The 20508-nt window shown below is 39.8% G+C and overlaps 1 protein-coding gene across 2 annotated transcripts in view; it reads right to left on the bottom strand.

The window, feature by feature from the left end:
• Positions 1-621: 621 nt before the first annotated feature.
• phf14 (PHD finger protein 14) overlaps positions 622-20508 on the bottom strand; it is a 90480-nt gene continuing 70593 nt past the window's right edge. For both annotated transcript variants that reach the window (XM_074686478.1, XM_074686479.1), the window contains exon 18: positions 622-2167. In XM_074686478.1, coding sequence (XP_074542579.1) covers positions 2093-2167 — 75 coding nt within the window. In that variant the 3' untranslated portion in view covers positions 622-2092. The remainder of the gene's footprint in view (positions 2168-20508) is intronic.

The raw sequence follows: 20508 nt of genomic DNA, 5'->3' as shown, positions 1-20508 counted from the left end.
AGACAGAGAAGCATGGCTGCGTCAGAGCCAAAATAACACTGTTTTAAATTGATTCCTTATTTGCCATCTGATTTAAAAAAAAAAAAAAAAAAAAAAAAAAAAGGCAGATGTTGATAATCGGCCTATCCTTAATTTAGTCTGTTAAAATAAAAGAACACGGTAAAGTGAGGGAGGTAACTCTAAATTACTTTTGCTGTGATCTTGCACTGTATAGAAAATAAAATCAACATAAAAATACTTGGACAATGTCATTAGAAAGTATAGCTAATAAGAAATATTTAAATACCTGTGCAACTTTTATGTCTTGTGTGAAATTTATACAAAGAAAGGAACAAAGAAAAACTTGTCTCCCAGCTGTTCTGGTTGAAATGTATGAAATGTGAGCCATCCTCATGACATGTCAGCATAGCAAGGAATAAAAAACCTCCTTCCTCTTTGGATCCAATTAACATTCTGTGTGTGAAGATTGAACAGGTGAGTGATGAGTCCCGAAGAGCTCTGAAGTGCTGTCTGGACCAGAGATGACCCACAGGTCAAAGAACCATCTGGTCAAGAAAAACACTCAAAACAACAAGAGACTGATTAACTTTTAACCATGATGCAAACAAAATCTTTGAGACATTTTCCAAACATAAAAGTTTTTATTACAAATCCAATAACAATATACTGTAGGTTGGTATGTAACACTTTTAAAGGAAACCTGGTAGTTTTAAACACAGGCTCTTCTTTTCATATCTTAAGCTCAAAATGACTTCTGGATAAAAAGCAAAATGTTTCTGAAACTTTTGCTCGAGATATCAGCTTTGGATCAGGGTCATGGTGCAGATTCATCAGCCCAGAGAGCGCCCACTAGAGGTCTTGATTTAGTCTGTGACAGCCTCAGGTCTGAAACACTAGGAGAAGGATCCATACTCAGATCTTTCCACACAGGGCTTGGTTGACAGAGTTGTCAATCATGATGTTATCACTCCCCTTTTTAGCATTTTGATTTTATAGTTTGACTCATGTCCCATCTCTCAAAATGAAGGAGGCTGACTTTCAGAATCAATCCACCAGGGGGAGCTGTCAAAGATATAGCTTCAGTTTTGGGGAGCTGTCCTGTTGTCCATCTTTCTGTAGGAACAAATAAAATGCACTGATGGTGTGGCTGAGGATTTTTCCAATACTGTCATCTAGTTGCTTGAAAAGAAAAACCTCAAGGTTGTTTTCAGTCAAAAAAAAAGTTAAAGAAATTAATTAGGAACTCCATAACAAAGTTTTATCTTTGACGGATCCTTTCCGTGAATTTCAGAGAATTTACTAAAGTAATGACCTGAACCTAACAGACTTCATTTTGCATTTGATGGCAGAAGTGAAGCTTTTACACCTAATAGAAATTTAACTCCTTCTATATCTAAAAGTAGAGCCAGGGTTTAAAAACACCAGTTTCCCTTTCGAGAGATACTGTAAATAAAGAATAAGAAAGCATTTCCCAACACAAAACTTCTCGCAACTGAATTAAAAGAGAAATTATGAAGGTATTCAAAACAGGGAGGAGTAAAAAGATATACATGAAATATAAAAATAAAATCCTCCGGTCAGATGCTGAGTGAATTGCGTTTTGGGCGTCTCACTGCCGACATCGGACTCACTCTGTGGACAGACATCCACTTAGCCGGCTTCACCTTGTAAACAGGACACTGAGGATACTCTGTGTGGGCTGATCATCATTAGTGTATGAAAATAGATCACATGGAAAGTGTCATAGATACATCATGTGGCTGGGCGTTAACAGTCAGACACATGTCTCTGCTGTAGAAGAAGCACAGTGGTGTTAGTGTGTTTGTGCATGTGTGTATGAGGATGTGTGAGATCTGTCTCTGTTCATAAAAAGTACAAACTCTACCTTTAAATCTAAAGATATCGCGGTTTAAAATGTGTTTTCTAAAATACACCTCTGAGTCTAAACTATCTGTAGTGATCGAAGCGAGCGGCTGACCGTCTATAAACTTTGGGGGTTTAGTAGAAAGTTGTGTGTGCTGACAGAAATGCTGTGATTGGAGGTGAAGTCTCAGAGAGTGCTGTGTGTGTTTGTGTCCTCTCAGGCTCAGGTTCAGTTTGGGATCTCCTGCTCTGCTGTTTCCTCTTTGACAGAGCCCTCTTCCTCCAGCGGCTCCTCCTCTTCCTCCTGAGAACACACAAAACAGCACATGGTCAATTTATACAATAAAGTGAAATTTTCTCTTTCATCCTCCACCAAGCATATTGTGATTATCACACAACACTTTAGTCCTTCTTTAATGTTATACTCCCTTTCAGCAGACTGTCTGCTACAATTTGGTGTTAGTTGCAGGTTTGTATGATAATTTGTTTCCTGACAGTGTTGAAAGTTATGACCCAGTACATATTTCATATTCCAGATTTTAGTATCCAGAATATTGCCAGGATCTGAGTCGTACTTTTACATCTGTCAGAAATTATGGTGACCTTGTCTTGTTTTGTTTTGTAAAGCAATCCGACCATTTATTGTGGAGTTATATATACATATGGTGAAAATGGCCCTATCTCACAATGATAACGAATCCTTTAAAAAAAACTACTGGATCCAGACGGTGATCCAGATGGCCACCAAAATTTAATCACTTCTTCTTCATTCCATTTTGATCATTTCCTGAAAATTTCATCCAGATCTGTTTGATACTTTTTGAGTTGTGTTGCTCACAGACAAACAGACAAACTCTCCCAAAAACATAACCTTCTTGGTGGAGGCAAGGACTCGTGTCTCACATGAGTCTAGTTCTGCTCAAGGTTTCTGCCTGTTGAAGAAAATTTGTTCTTACCTCTGTAACTCACTAAATGCTGCAAAGTTTTGAACTCACGGTGAGTTAAGATGAAATCAGGCTCCTTATCTTGTCATGACGTTGGATCTTTGTTCATAACAAAATATTAGTGGGTCTAGACCTGTTGATGCTGACATGTCCAAAGTCAGACCTGTGGGCCAGTCACGGCCTGAGGCCCATTTTGATAAGGCTCCCAGCTTTCATCTTACAGTGTATTCATTATGCCACTAAAATGAATCCTGTTCTAATTTAAGTGTTCATTTTGATTGGTGTCAAAGTCACAAACTGAAGTATATTATTTAGTAAGGTCTCTCTGAACTACATTTGGACTGTTCATATGCTACCTGTATAAAGCTAAAGCTCTGTACATCCTGCAGAAACTTGTGAACTCTTGCAGCTGACATCTTTAAATGAATGGATTTATTATGATATGAAAATGTGCTTCATTAACATCTAGAGTAAAAAAAAAAATACATCAGGGAATACAAAACTGGATTAAAGCTATAAAATAGCACAGAAAAAGAAAAACATGGTGCAAAAAAAAATAAATTCTGAGCTTATGATAAGAAATATTTGGGGCTACAATCCTGGCAAAATCAAGATCCCGATTCTGCCATAAAATAAATAAATAAGTAAATAAATAAATAAGTATTTCTTTAAATGGAGAACATTTTCCTTGATCAGCAGAAGGGTTTGCTGATGTTCATGCAGAACATAACACTGCAGAAAACTGACCACTGATCATCTGGTATAAAATGACACCTGAGCGATAGGAGAGGTTTGATTTCATCAGTCTGTGATGATGGAATAAGGATGTTTGAGCACACTTAGTGTCTGTTTTTCTTAAATTGAAAATCACTAAAAGAAATAGTAAACAAAAAGAGCATTCATATGTTACTTTCACTGTTAATAAATATGTCAGTAAGAGCTGCTGGCCTTTGGTCATTTTCACAAAATCAAAAGTGGTCCTCTTTGAAAAAAAAGTTTGGACACCCCAGTGCTCATGGTTTTGTAAAGCAAGTTACGGTAAGATTTGTTGTGATTTGGTGCTATATAAACACAGATTGATTGAGACAAATCAGGTCTTGACAAACGGTCTACTCCTGTGTTCTGTTTGGTGAAATAATGAGTCTGGCTGCTCTGGGGAGAAAACGACTGATTGTTGTTTGCAAAAAAAGGACTTACAAGGATCTTTTCAGTCGTGTTGTTACACACTCAGAATAACAATCTGAGCCTGTCAGTGACAAAATCAAGCTCTTTCAAACTTCCTTAAAGCTTCTAGCTAACGGAGCAAAACCCAAAGTTTCTAAAACAATTGTGAGGAATTGGACTTGTGTTGGAAATATGTGAATTTTGGCCTACAGACCACTTTATGCTTGCATGTGGCAAAATTGTTTTTTTGAAGTTAAACTAAGGTATTAATATCAATGTTTTTACCATCAGTCTGCTCCACAATTTGACAACAAAGAGTCAGACTATGAGCAGAACATTTACTGTGATCAAAAACAAACACCTCCCCATCATAAACCTGGGTTTTTAAGCAAACAAAGAAAGTGTCACACGGCGAGCAGGAGTCACGGCGTGCCATGCCGAGGAGCCAGCTGATTTAGCAGCGCAGACAAAGTGAAAGTGACAGTGGAGAGAGCTGCGGCGGTGATTAAACGACTCTGACAGATACAATTATCCCCCCTCCAGAGGTTAATGAACACATCTACACAGCAGAATGTGTGATCACCAGGTTAGGATCCTCAGCCCACAGCACCTCGTGACTCCACATTCCTCCAGCCGCCTGAGAGCAGACATTAGCTCTAATTCTCCGTCAGTCAAACCTGGCTCCTCTCCCACACCATTCTTTGTGTGCTTACATAAATGTTTCTCTGAAGTGCTGATAACTGCCCCAAACTTCAGAATAAAACAATCAAGTGCGTGTGATCTCCACTGCAGCAGCTTTTAATTCTACCAACTTCCCAACAGTGTGCTCGCTAATTAAAAGACGGCCATCAGAAAACATCTTCAAATAATAGATTGAGATGGGAAATTAACTGGGAGATGGATTTTCATTTGGCTCCAGGACAAAACGAGGCACAGAGCTGCTCATATGAGGAAAAAAAACCCCATCTCTTTGCATCTATAAACACTTCATCAGGACTCACTGAGTTAGTATTGCAGCTGTAAGTGGATCACTTTTGCCACTTATTAATAAGTTTCCTCTCACTTGCTTAAACCGTTTTGCTTGATTTTGGCTGCCCTGGACAGAAGAAAGCAGTGGCTCTTTTTAACCCCTCTTAAAGGTTCCATATTATGCAAGAATCACTTTATTAAATCTTTTAGTGAAAAGGCTTTCCTACCAGCCCAAAATGTGATATTTAATGATAAAATCTGTGCTTAGTAGTGCCTGTGAATGTAAAATCCTGACCTAAAACGAGCTGTTTGGATTTTGGGGATTTTCCGACATCAGCAATTCCCTTTTTTAACCAATCAGGAGCAAGTCTGACCTGATTGGTCAGATACCCTCGAACACCATTTACCGAAACATGGGCTCCTCAAGACCTCTGAAGGTGTGCTGTTGTGTCTGACACTAAGATGTTACCAACATATCCATTAAAGAGAGGGTATCGAGCTTTGATTTTTCAGTCCCTCTGGTACCACTGCAGTAGCTTTACATGATTTACAGCTTAAAAAAAAATCTCTATTTTTTTCCTCTCACTGGTGTTTCAGAAAACTCTTATTTCAGCCTCTGTCTGAAACATTTAGTTTTAGCTGCTGTCTCTTTAAGGCTCCCCGCCCTACAACTCCCCTTCCCCCTGATTGGCCAGCCCCTGTTGGGCGATCCATATGTGATCTCATCACTTCAGCAAGTCTCATGAAGATCTTATGCTATATTTTGGAAGAGATCATTTTGACCAGTTGTATCTGTATAAGCCTGAACATGCAACATTGCTGTTCTACATGTTTAAAATATGGGAAAACACAATACCCCCTCTTTAAGCCGTAGAGCCTCTGTGACTCAGAACTAATACAGCTCATCCCAAAGATGCTGGATTTAAATGTGATTTGAAGAATCTAGAGGCCACTCTTTGGGCCACTTACTTCTGTTGCTGCTTAGTCCAGTTCTGACGCTAACCTGTCCAGAAGGGTCAGTATGGACACATGGTATGATAAAAACGTTATGCATTGTGTGTTTTGGCATGTAACTTCTCTCCAGTAGTGCTTCTGTTTGATCGGACCTTGTAGGCCAGTCTTTGCTCTCTATGTGCATCAATGAGTCTTAGCTGTCAATGATCCTTCTGATGATACAACCCCCTGTAGAGTAAGAGCCCCTTACTAAAGCTCCAGTTTTGGGGCTGCTCTGACCAAGTCTTCTGTGTTTCAAAGAGTCGCTTACATCAACAAACATTAGATTTACTTGAATCACTGTCGTTGTTAACCAGCCACACTGATAATCAATAATCAGCTTCATGTGGACATCTCCCCCTGGGGTTCTTATTTGTTTGCCTTCAGTTAGAACCTCCTGAGTACTTGTAGAACCGGTACTGCCACATGTTGAAATGGGTAAGAGTCAGGGCTGGGACAATATGCTATTCTCGCAATTCCATTCTTTTATGATTTTTGGGGTGCCGACATGATTCAAATTAAGATTCTTTGATACCTTCAATTTTGGTGATTTTTAATTTGCTTTTTAAACACCAGACCACAAGAAAAAGTTAAATGATGATAATGTCTGCAGACTATATCAGGAGCCATATTTTCCCATAAAATGCATATCGTGTGAGTCAGAAAGAAACATTTCACCCTCTGCTGGAGAAAAGTGGTAGCTTTTTTCCAATCCAGTTTATGAACAAAGACTGAAATGACGAATTTGAATTTGAAAAGAAAATTGTTTTTTTTTGACAGAGAATCTCAATTTTGATATTGTTGAACAAAACATCCTGTTATACCAATTTTTTTCTCTCACCCCTAGTAAGGGTAATCAAGTAATCAAGTAGCGACCCAGCTTTTTGTCTTCGTCTAGCTGATGATACTAGGGAGGAAAATAATTAACGGGATATTCAATATCAGCAAAACAACTGTTTTACAGCAGCTACGGCAACTCTCTAGGGACATGTTATACCGAAAGCAAAAAAAAACAAATTTGGAACCGTCTGCTACATCTGCCACGTTAGTCAAGAAAAGTGATGTTTGGAAGTACTTCGACAGAAACTATGACGTTAATGTGCAGTGACAGATATGTGGCGTTAAACTAGTATGTCATAAAATAGTTACTTTGATGCTTAACCACATGAGCTCAAAGCACAAGGAGGGAACAGTGGAGACAGTCTTGCATTGCGTCAATTGCTAGCCATGGTAGCACATGTTGTTGTAATGAAACCAGAGTGAAGAAGATCAGCTTGATGAGAACCAAAAGGGTAACTGGAAAAATGCTCAACAGCTACATGAGTGGAAAAGATGTTTGCAACAACTTTAATTAGAGTCCGGGAGGTCTGTGTCCAATGGACTCTATTTTTGTTTACGGTTGAAAATAAAAAAATATTTATGAATATTTGAGTATCCATTCATTAGACATTTAGAGTAATTGAATACAGAAATTACTGTAAATTCCCATCCCTACTGTGTTCTGGATCATGTACAGGCTTTAACGCCGGTCTGTGAAGGCGTTTCTGAGCAGCAGTAGGAATAACCACAGTTTGTAAAAGCATTAAAGAACAAGAGTCTCCTGCTCATATTGTACACTTTAATCCATTGATGTCACGTGACTGTGGACAGCATCAGAAATTAGAGAACTACACAAACGGTCCAGTTAGCTGGAGCCCACTTCACTCGAGCTTGGTGTGAAATACTTTGAAGAACATGATGGTTTCTTTCTGTAATTAGAATAAGTGGAGAGTGTGTCCTTGTTGCTATGGCTACTTGATAAAAGCTCGGCGTCTGAAGAAAAGTCTGACTGAGACATTTACAGACTGATTCAGCGGCTCAGAGATAAACGCTCTGCTCAGTTTGTTCACAGAAAACAACATGTGGTACATACAAGCATTTATCTGCAACAAAGATTTGAAAGATTTCTGGAAATATCTCATTATTGAGCTTCTGTAGGATAACTGCAGAAGGCTGTGTGTGATGTAAAATAACAGCCGGCTAATACAGATTGAAATTTAAACTGTCAGATAACCGGGATGAAGATGACCTGCTGTGTTTGCTGTGGATAAATCAGGGTGGAGGATGTGCACAGCTATTTGCAGACGTTGTTGAGACTTGTGTAGAAACAGTAAATTAAGGTTAGGGTTAATGCAAAGGACGCCTCGTATATCATCTCTTTACCAACAGGAACCTTGTCGGAGCCTGCCGAGCCGTCTTGATATGCGGTCTCGCCTCGAGAAAAATGTGCTACTTTTTCCTGAACTCTGGGTACTTTGCGGCGCCGGTCCATGAGGCTGATATAAATCTCGCTGAGGGGTGACACCTCATGAACCCCGCCATCGTATACATTCGTGCCATCCACCAAATCTCCCTGACAAGCCTGCCAATTTTCCAATTACCTGTGGCGCCATCCGTTATCGGAGGGCCGGTCAGCTCTTAAATGGGAAACAAGAGGTGGGGAGGGGCCAGCGCATGCTAACTATCTCATAAAGCCGGAGATGTGCCTCCTCCTCCTCTGATTTAGTGCGTGTCCCTGGGGAGAGGGGTGACACCAGTCCTCCTGGCCTCTCGGGGCCTTCACAAGATTTCTCTTCTCTTTATCCTCCACACTCCACCCTCAGCCTCCCATCACTCCTGCCTCCGCCTGAAGGGAGCAGACGGGTGTAGCTGGTATTATCCTGCTGTCTGTCTGCCTGCAGAGCCTCCTCCTCCTTCTCTAATCGAGGGAGGAGGGTGGCAGCGAGGAGAGACGCAGCCTAATCTTCATCTGTTTTCATGTTTCTTTTAGTTTCAGAGAAATTCAGCACCTGAAGTGATACTACAGCTAAAACTGCCACCGTCAAGGCCCACTCTTCATTTATCACCCCCGAGAGTCAGGCTTAGAGAGTGAGTCTGCGGAAAGTGGCTGTGCAAAGTGCAACTCCAAGTGTCAAAGAGATGGAGACAGCGAGCTGTTGAACACATCGGAAAGGCACATTTCACCTCTGATGAGTTTTTGGAGGGCTGTATTTCCTGTCACAGGGCATGTACTTGTCAAATTTGTTGATTTTTGTGCTGCAATTAAAGCCATATCCATCTAAAGCACATTTAACTTCACTTCAAAAGGGAGTTTTCAAGGTCATTTCTTCTGCCTGGACAGTAAGAAACCTGCAAATAAGCTTCACATGGACAATGTAGAAGATTATTTGTGATATGTAAATAAATATATGAGATCAAATTTTGCTAGGTGTTTGCTTTCGAGGGATACAGGAGGACGATACTCTTGGTATTTTAACCCTTTCACTCTTTTTCACTCTTTTCAACTTTTTAACTTCCACTCTTTCAATGCAAAGAATATGAAGTTTATTTTATTTTCACCCCTTTATCTTTTCATCTAAGAAGAAAAAAAAAAACGAAAAAAAAAAAAATGTTTTTGGAGCGCTATGGTCCTGCAGTTAAAATTGAGCTTTTCAAGCCTACTGTAGTCTACTGTACTGCCCATTGCAACTACAGTAAAATGAAAAAGATCAAGTTACAGGAAGTTTATAATGATACATTTAGAATATTTCTTAATTTTTCTCAATGGTCAGTCACATGTCAGTCACGTGTTTGTTTACAATAATGTGCCAACATTTAACGCTGTTCTTGGAAACTGTATGTGTAAATCTATGGGTGGATTGGTTGATTCAGACAATGAAATAATAATGTCACTGAGCTCACAATGAGCGACACAAGGTTTACATCTTGTTACTGGAAACATTGGTTCAAATGTCTCTTTGTGCTTTTATTGCTGTTTATGTATGAACTGTGTTTTTGCTTTTTAAAATTTCTTTTATCCATTGTCTGTAGTTTGTTTTAAATATATTTATATAATTTAGAGTTAAGTCAAGTAAGGTCAGAAAACACAAGAACTAGATCAATTATCTACGGGTGTAAGATGACCTAATCAGGTTCTATTCAGTTCAACATATTTTCAGTGAAAGGTAGTGACTCAAAAATGCACTATCAAAAGATTGAGCATCAAGTTAAAGGGTTGAGTGTGTTCTTAAATGTAGCTTAAAAACATTTATATGCCCACAGTGGACATGCAAGCATCAGAACGGGACCATGGTGTGATTGAAGAACATGACATCAAGTTCAGGGGGTCAGGACAACCAGCTGCTAACGTTGTGGTGCTAGATTTCCCAGCACACCCCCAGATTCACCTCAAGCCATGTTCACACAGGGAACGACAGCACTGATCACTGCTTTGCCAATCTGTACCCATTAAAGACAATGTTCTAATTCACACAAGGAGTATTTCTCAACTCCATTTTTGGCGCTCTGCTAAAGATACTAAATATGCCAAAGAGTCATTTTTCAATAGAGCCTATGAGAACACGCCAATCTGAACAGAAAAATTGACCTGGGCACGAAGTCAGCCCAAACACTACACAGTTCATGGACTCCTGACAATTTCTTAGATTGTTTCGATGAGGAAAACCTCTGCGATGAAGTATGGAAACAAGCACATATCCATAATCCAGATCAACCACAGCAGGACGACAGCACATCATAGAAGAACAGATCTTTTAATATTAAACACATTAAACCTGCTGAAAATGAATGAATGAATTTAATTTTGCAGCTTATTGGGATGGAGCACAAAATAATGTCCAACTGAGCAGGAGTACAGGAAACCACATACACACCAAACCAAAAGACGGCTTTATCACAGCAAAGATAAACATGTTTACATCTAGTTTAGGAATTAACTTCACTTCGAACAGTTTAGAAGATATAAAGATGACATGTTAACCTAGTCAGAGGCACAGCTCAGTAGCTGTTAGTGTGGAGGCTCAGAGCCCACCCATCAGCCCCACCCCTGTTGACTAATTTGCTCTAAGACTCAAGTTCAGGAATGACAAGTCACAGGGACTAGGTCTATTGATTATACAGTCTATAACTACGCACCAAACGTGCATCGTGTGTGCTAGGGCACACCTTAGTAGACCTGTATTACTGCCTGTGTGAAATAGGCTTCAGAGGTCTTGGGGAGTGCATGACTCCAGACGTCTGGACCAAAACATCTGTGAAGGAAGATTTCACATCATTTGGCAGGTAGTGATAATGTTAAAGCTGACTGGTCAGTATTAAAAAACAAAGAGGTGAGGCAGATTGCAGCAAACTCCAAGAACATTTTTGATTATATATTTTTTTTATTTCATCTCAATGGAAATGTATGACAGATTTCTCTGTTAGAAAGTGATAAACATTTAAATTTATAATTACTTTGGCAGATATGTATTAATTTTTCAAATTTCAAATTTCAAACCAAAAATTATCTGTGATTTAAAGAGGTGTGTGCACATTGTTAATAATTTCAGCACTTTTTAAAGCGCTACAGCAGCTGATTCTGAGAGACAGGAAACACTGATCCCTCACTGTGGACCAGTAAAGGTATGGAGCTGTGTTTTGCATCAGTGGCCCCTGCTTGAGACGTTTAAAGATCCCCCTAACCCCCCCACTGAGGAGCCTGCAGGAGCTGATGGGCTCTGGCATTGTGGGATATCTCCATCACTTTCCTCCAGGGAGACAAAGAGGAGGCTGAGGAGGAGGAGGAGGGTGGGTTTGATTTCACCGTTTGCTTTCCATAGGCTGGCAGGCCCTCTGGCTCTAACATATACATGTATGATAATGAAATGCCACATTTTTCATTCTGGTTGGGGTCGGCGTTTTAAAGGGCAGGAGCAGAGCGATGCTGTCACGTGACGCAGACATGAGGAGGAGGGATCAGACTGAGCGTTAGGTGGCAACAAAGACCAGCACTGCAAGAGATCCAACACACACACACACAAGCACACACCAAATACACACACATAGTGTACAATCAACCTCATAAACTGGGATTAAACCGCACTGTAAAGGAATCATAATGTACAACACGGCGTGCACTTTAATAAGCTTCCCCTTCCTTTATCGAGCCTCTACAGTCCTCAAAAGAATTAGCGGTTAATTAGTGTGACTGATTCTCTTATCCTGTTTTCTGCTTTCTCTGTATTTATTTATGAGTGTGTGTTACACCGCAGCGTGTGTATGCAGAAGAGGCTCGGCTCCATCGTGTCCCCTCGCCTTTGATGGATTCGCTCCCCTCGCTGTGAGATATATGTTCTGCTGCACTGATAATAACGCAACCCTGCACGTTTCTGTGCAAGGCTGCAAACATCAGGGGAAGAAGGGAGCGCCAGGCTTTTTATGGAAATTAAAAACCGTGATCAACAACGCGAGGTCAAAACAAGTTTAATGGAGAGAAATCATAGGTGGATTGAAACTGCAGTGATGCACAATTTGAACTAAAGACAATTCTGTTTTAATATTTACATATCTATAGTGAGGTATCAAGTTGCTTATCATAAATACACTGAAGAGATGCTCTTAATGTTTGAAGTTTATTTTTGATTGTACTAAAGCTTCAAGAAATATAGAAACTAGAGGTCAACTTATTAGTGACATTTGGTTTTAACCACTTTTTCTAAAGTGTTTCCAGAAAAAAAAGAGCTGTTTCTTCACCCGGTTGAGCTAGAAAGCTTTCATCTCAGAATTGAAACTGTTAGCTGATTTCCAAAATTATTTTTTTTTCTGAAATTCTGACAGTGGACAGAATTGAACAGAATCACAACCATTTTGGAGCATCTAGTTTTGTGGGTCTGAGCTAAAAGAAGCGACGACATGTCAACAAATGAGCTCATGTTGGTTTTAAAAGCGCATGAATAATACTACGTGACATTCTGGACTTAATCACTGTTGTGTAGTTGTTGTTAAAGAAGCTAGTTAAAGCTTGATAAACTTTTTTACAGGGGAGAAACAAAGAGGACCTAAAATGAAATATGTTTTTTAGGTGAAAGTTGCAGTTACAGCAAATAAAAGCAGAATCCATGTTTAAATTACAACTACAGTTACACTTGTTATTACTAAAAAGCAGAATTTATGAAATTTCAGTTTGAAATAAACAAATCCTACAAGAACAATTTTAATAGCTTCACACTACTAATATCTGCAAGTGTTTTCTGAAATTTTGACGCCCCCCCCCCAAAAAAAAATTAATTAATTAAAAAAAAAAAATCATGACTGAAGCAGTCTCAAAATGACTCAACCCCCTTGAACAGAATTGTTCATGACAGAACAACTTGCTATTAAGCCATTAAGGTGTTGACTTGAGGAGACCTGATGTGACGTACAAAGGGGTCCATGAGTTATATCAGGCGTGCTTCAGGTAGAACATGTCAATTGTGAAATATTGCCAAGTCAATAGATATGCCAATAGAATTGTGCAAAAAGTTAAAGGAAGATGTGAAGAAGTGATACAAATGGCACTGAATGAAGAGATACAGTTAGAAGCAAAGGTCTCAAGTTTAAAGTTAACAGAACACTGGCTGCATTTCCTGGTTGAAGCTATCAGTTGTTTTCATCAGATTTCTGAAGAAGTAAGAAGTGGAAAAAAACCCTCAATCGACCACAGAGCTGTTGAAAGACTCGTTGGCAGCAGACAATGTGGCTGTTTTCCAAACCCCATACAAAATACTACATGTGAATGTAGTATGTAGTATGACTGTTCTGTTGGGTCTGTTTTGTAGTATACTACTCTTGTTTTCAGTCTTTCAGAAGGTGGAGCTACAGATGATGTTGGGTTTTTTGCCTTTGATATAAATATACAAAATAAGAAATTGGCAGATCTTGGCATTTGGTTATTTTGTGTATAATATCAAACAGAAGCATCAATCTTGATTTCTAATCTTGCACCAAAAGTTATATCCTTTACTGAAAATAAATCTGAAAGAGATTTTTATTATTTACAGCTGATGTAAAAACCACTTCTATATAATCCACGTAAGGTTTAAAAAGTAAATTAGTGATTAATATGGGCTAATGAATTTGTAGAAGTATACACCTCTTTTACGACTGGAAGTGACAAGATTTACTGGTGTTTCTTTGCATCACTTCACTTCTATCTCATGGACTGTCTAATGTTAGTGTTGTGTTCTAATTATAACGCTGATTAATTCCAGTAGATGGCAGTAATTCACCAAAACCTGCCACTGCATAGCCAAACAGCATTCGCGCCGTGCATTGTGGGCAACAGTATGCTAGGTAGACTGGTCAGTTGCATACTGAGAAATTTTCCTGGATCAGTGCGACATCTGGGGATTTTTAGTATACTGCAGATTTTGCAAGTTTCCGCTTACTACCGACTACATACTGAATTTCAGCCAAAATAGTAGGCACTGCTAGTGTAGTAGGCGGTTTGGAAAACAGCCTGCGATTTCAGATTGCACAGTAAGGCGCACACTTACTGCTGAAGGTCTCCATAGTCACACTCTAGTGTGAATATTAACTGACCGAGAAGTATGATAAAGTTGGCTCCAAACCATATAAATACGTCTTGTGACTATGTTCTGTGGAGCAATGCTACAGAACTGGAACTTTTTGGGGCTTCAGTTCAGGGTCAGCTGAGAAAAACTAAAGCATTTGTTGTAAAGGAGACCCTGCCTACAGTGAAGCATGGCGGTGACTTAGAGATGCTCTGTGGCTGCTTTACTTCCTCTGGCTCTGGATACCAGAAATGTGTGAAGTGAAAGATGGACTTTATCAAGTTTCAGGAAATTCACAGTGAGAATGTCGTACCTTCAGTGAGGATGCTTGAGTGTTTTGGGACTTTCCAACAGGAAACTTATCCGAAGTATATCTCAAAGTCCACCAGGGCTTAATTTCAGAGGGAATACTGGGGTATTCTAGAGCGGCCATCACAGCCACCAGACCAGAACCCAAGAGAAAATTTATGTTTGGATGTAAAAAAGGCTGTTGCAGTATGCAAATCTAAGGATAATGGTGAACTGTGGCCAAGGAATGGGCCAAGAACCCTAAGGGATGCTGCCAAAAGCTAGTGCTAAAGGTGCTTTTGGCTTTTTTTGTTGGAATTTGAGAAAAAATGCTTGCAAACAATGGTCTAGTTGAGCTATTTAAATTGTTCTTGTTTGATTTACTTAGAGAAAACAGATGGACATTTGTAAATTTTGCTAATAAACCTCATTTATATTGGTGGCTGAATAATTTGAGTGCAGCTGTACAGCAGACAGTTTCAACCCCGTTTGGCTGCCTTGCTCTGAGTTATGCTGTGATCCTTCCTCAGCTCTCAATGGGAACAGCAGTTGAGCTCATTCTTCCTCATTTCTTAGTAAAATGTTAAAACATTAATAAAATTTACTACAGACTATTCCACATTTAGTAAACAGACGCTTATTCTGGTGTGTGTGTGTGTGTTGAAGTGCCTCTGTGTGTGTGCGTCCTGGTGTCTTGTCCCCATTCAAGAGATGACACAATTGCAGCGGGTCATAAACAGCAGCTTCATTAGCCTGTTCAGGCGCTGCGTTACGCGCTACATTTAACCACCTCTGCCCCCACACAGCCTCCTCCTCCTCCTCCTCAGCATCCACAAACCTCAGAGCACAATTAAATTTCATGACTGCGCATATTTGCAATTCCCATTTCATTTATTACAAAGGGCATTCTTTAACATCCTTTTTGTCTCTTCCAGGAAACGTATTTCCATTTTAGTGAGGCATGACTGGTACCGAGGTGAAATTACTAGGCAACACTTAATTTAATCAGAGGAAAAATTCACCAGCAGCTTTTTCTTTTTATCGCCCGGTCAGATGACTACAGGCGCTCGCTGAGAGAGGATCTACAGTCGCTGCTCTCTCCCTGATTTCTATTTGAAGCATTTAGAATAAAGCTGGGGATCATAACAAGGCCTGAGTGCCTTTATGCTGTAAAACTGCTCGTGTGTTTTTTCTGCTTCATGTCTGAACGAGGCTGCTGCGCACAGCAGGTCAGAGAGAAGACAGAAACAATCTCATGAAAGAAAATAACAGAAAGGCGCTGATTATTTTTTATATAATATAAAGAGATCTTCATGTTTGATCTTGATTCCATATAAACTTAGTATGGTTCTCCCTTTAGATTAAGACTAGGAAGGGTTTACTCACAGGAAATTCAGGCAAAACTAGAGAGGCGAACGAAAATGTATGGAGCCCAACCACACAGTGAGCATCTTGATTTTCTATGTTGTTTGTTGTGTTTTTTTTGAATGGCGTCTTTCTTCTCAACCTACCCAGGCCACAACTTCTTTTTCTTTACTTCTTTAGGAATAAACACAAAGCTAAATCGTAGAGGTGTGAAAAAATGTCCCTATGGTAATACATTGCAATACTTTGACCTCTAATACAATACTGATAGTTCAACTCTTAATATCAATAATTTTACGAAAAATGAAAAAAACACATTTTAGCTGCGTTGGAATTAAATTACAACTTCTGCACCTCCACTGCAGTAGATGGCACCGGAGAGTTACTCCACTGTATGTTGCCCATTGTATAATAAATATAATCTCAAAGTATATTAAAAATATTTTATTTCTGAACTTGATGATTAGGGTTTTGATTCCATAGACATCACATATTTTCTTTTTTGGGGGGGGGGTCAACATTTAAAATCATTAAAGTTTTTTTTTTTTACAGCATAGTAGACTGATAAAGTCATATGCACACTTTTTCTTTGCGCAATAACCAATTTTTTATGGGAAACATGGGTTACATCAATTGACATTTATCAGTCACCCACTAATGTCTTTGCAACATCAGTGTAATGTCACCGTAGTTTGAGTCACAAGCTTGATGCAGTTTATGTTTTCAAGTTAAGTGTAAGTATGTAACACTGCGTTTGACTTTCAATATTTAAAAAACAATGAAACAAAAAAGTTGTTTTTAATCAAATAGCTTTGACTTGATTTGTCCTTTCAAATTTGGCAAATAGTGTGTTAAATACATAAACATCATCCATACTTTTTCTTAGTTAATTGTGCAGAATATCACAGTATACCACAATATTGTGATATTAATACCATATCATGAGGTTCTTGCCAATGCTCGCCCTGCTAAATTGTCAACCAGTGATAGCCAATGAATAAAAGTCGACCTGATGCATTCAGCCTCTTGTTGCCATCACACTGACTCTTTTCCTAGCATCCAAACATCCACGGCCATGCTAGAGAAACACAGTGATGGTCAGAAACAGAAACTTTAATGCTTAAAATACCCTTAACACTTCCATTTTCAATTAGAGTCCACATTTGTAGGAACACATCAGAGGAAAAAGACTACTCTTCCATGTGTTAGAGATAAATGTCCTTACAGTTTCCCTTTTATAAGCTGCAGTGGTTTCACAAAAAGAAACATTAAACTAAAGTTTATGATGTATATTTATTGTAGGAAACAGAAGTATCTCCGTGCAGAGAGTCATTAGCATCCAGCATGCTTTCTGCCCACGCAGCAGGAGTCAGGAGGGAGGACGTTATCTTAACGAAGGCTGCGGGAGCTGCTGCTCGTGTCGGCTCCACTGTTCACGACCATAAAATACTGAAGGGGTCCGAGGGTGGTCTCATGGAAGCCCTGCGCTAAGAGGGTTATTAGAACGAGCCAGGTCTAGAAAAATGGGCTGCTGGGGCCGCTGGGGACCTGCACTGCAATCACACACTCCTCTTTACTCCACAAATTGGCCCCTGAGAGGGGCGCGGGCGTCTGTAGCGCCTAGTTAAAGTGATTGAGGTGACTCCCAGCCATTGATTTTCTCTTCGTCTTCGGCGTCCCGCCTGGCCACCCTTGACCATGTCCTGTGCTCCCTGCAGGCTACTTTAGCTAGCTGGCCCTGTTTAGCTGCCACTGGCTGCCTGTAAATCACATTAAACTGTGGTTAAACTTTGGCCACGTTGAGGAGACAGCTCTCATTGATGAGGTTATCATGCTCTAAGCACCTCATATGCTCTAGCAAAAGCCTCGACTTATCGATCGCACGGTCCTCACGGCCTAAAGATTAAACTTGAATACAGATCAGAGAAAGTAGAGAGCCACAAATTTAAATCCCACTCAGGGATTTATCTCCACTCCACAACGCTCCGATGATACTGATTAAACCAATCACAGTGCTAATGAAAAACGCCTCATTGAGAGAATAAAAAGAGGCTAAAGGTGAGATTTTTCTCAGAGATAGTTGGTAAAAATACATTCCCTCTGCCTCGCTCAGAGCATCTGATGAGTAATGATGCCTATTTTTCTTTCAATTTCCTCGATATAGTAAAGTCAGCCGAGTGAGACACTTCATTAAGCTAATTAGGCTAACTTAATTACAGTCTTTCACAGGTCAAGTGATGAAGCTTCTGATTGATGGCACAGCTTGTAAAGGTAATCTTCCTCTGAACATCAGAACGAACATTAGCAGCCACAAACATCAATAATTACAAACACTTCAGCCTCATAAACAGCCTGCAGAGGGAACAGGCCAGCACCATCCTACTGTCATATGTACGTAAACAGATATGAAAGCTCTGCGGCCATAAAGGAACTTCAAATACAAAGTGTTTTCTGAGTAGGAGTAGGCCTGTGGCTGTGGAGGAAATGGAGAAAATGAAACTTATACGCGCTGTAATTTCAACAGTTGCAATCCTTTTGATGACAGCTCGTCTGAGAGCCGCTGAAGTGGTGCATCCCACACAAGTTCACAGCTGAGTACTTTAAACACTGCCAGGGCAACTTTAAGAGCTTTTGGCATTTCAAACCTTTTATCCAAATCTTCTGGTTTCTGATTCACCGTGTAGCTCGGCAGGCCAGGCGGCGCTGGAAGGGTGTAAATAAAGCTTTAAACAAGCGGCTCCTGGCACGCTAACAGGCTGGAATTAAAGGCCGTCCGTATATTACAGAAAGACTGTCACTTTATTACTGAAATCAATTCAGCGAGGCCCGGGGGAGACAGCAGGAGGGATGTGGCCTTGGTCGGAGCAAGGTTTATCTAAGCCAAGCAGGCCGGGAGACACACAGCGTCTGTAATGAACTCCAGCCTGTCTAATAAAGCCTTTTATTGGCCCTTTGCACAACAGGAGCACGCCAGCTACGACACGACGATCAGCTCCTGCATGTTCCTGCTGTTCCTGCACGCAACGCAGCAGCTCCTGTGTTATGATTACAACTCTACAAATATCTCGACACCACTGGGACAAATATTGTTATTAATCAGGCCATCACTGAGACACAAGTTCAATTCAGAGGAAAAGACTCAATGAGAACAAAAAGCTGCTGGGGGAAAGGCAGTGAAAAGACATCAGCTAGACACTTTTGACTGACATCATCTAGGCTGATTGGAAGTAGTCAACAATTATTCCTGATGTATATAATATGAGAGTGCCATGAACTGTGTTTGGATATCTTGTTTCCAGCTACCTGAAGCTTTCCACTTTGATGACCTATAGGCTCAGATCAAACCAGAATTACTTTGTTAAACTTTGTTTCAGCTTTGCAGCACCCATTCATCTGTTTCTGCTGAGTCTCAGTTTCACTGTATCCAGCAAAGTCTCATACTGGCTAGTTTGGTTTTACACTATAAACGGAAAATCAACATATTTTACAGCTTTCATCATGACCATGCTTCTCTTTTTTAGATTAAATTTGGAGTTAATATTTCTGATGCAGCTCCGAGACTTCAAGAAATCTGAACACTGACAGACTTTTGCTGTAGACCAGTGAAACCTGTTTTCAGTAAAGTTAAATCACTGGTTATTATGTTTAAGGAGTCTGGTGTCTTTGTAGAGAAAACAGACAAAAGACTAGTTATGGATATCTCTGTAGGGATCCTTGCTAAAATATTTTCAGATACTTGGTAAATAAAAAAACAAAACATCTGTTTTTACTAATGGTGAAAAAAAAATGATGAGGGTTATGCATGAGCCAGGTAAATGCCCCAACAGAGACTTAAATTTAACGGCCGTGGTTGAACCATAACAGGTACAAAAGGAAAAGATTATCACAACGGTTTGGCTGTTTGAAGATGGCGGATGGGGGAATTTGGAATTTACACCATTTGCACCGTCGATTAAGAAGTTGTGTTCACTTGGGTCTTTACATTGACTTCTGATGTAATTTAACTGCCCTAATGATTGTATTCACATTTGTTGTGAACATGACATACTGAATTTCAGGCAATGGGTCTTCATTTCCCTAATGGCATCCATATCTTAAATTTCTAAGCATTCACCTGCAATTCGTGGTGCTGGGTTACCAGACTTGTCTTGTGGCACTTCCCTTTCTCTTAGTAGTGACAGCTAAGTCTGTTTTCTAATACTATGTGCGCTTAATATGTTCTGTTATTAAACATTTTATATTAGAAAAAGGATAGCTTCAACTCTGCCACTGTGGTTGACAATTTTCATAAAAGAAGTCCTATTCTGTCTTGAGAGTCATTGGTTTATTAAGGTAAATTGACTTAAACAAAGACACAGGCCTTTATGTTGCAGCAACTGCAGAATGTTTTCCTAATTTGCTGAAACTTTTTTGTATCCCTTTATCATTAGAGCCCAAAGCCCATCAAAATAAGTAGGGATGCGCTGTTCCGACTTTTCTGGTTCCAATATCAATACCGATACCAACACTGATACCTGGGCTTTGGCTTTTAACTAATATGGATACTGATCTGATAGCAATTTTAAACAATAACT

Source organism: Halichoeres trimaculatus, unplaced genomic scaffold (genome assembly GCF_033239565.1).
Source record: "Halichoeres trimaculatus isolate MK-OKI-2021-1 unplaced genomic scaffold, fHalTri1.1 fHalTri1_scaffold_14, whole genome shotgun sequence".
In the NCBI taxonomy this organism is placed as follows: Eukaryota; Metazoa; Chordata; class Actinopteri; order Labriformes; family Labridae; genus Halichoeres; species Halichoeres trimaculatus.
Note: the sequence above shows the minus strand (reverse complement) of the source record. Positions and strands in the feature narration are given on the sequence as shown.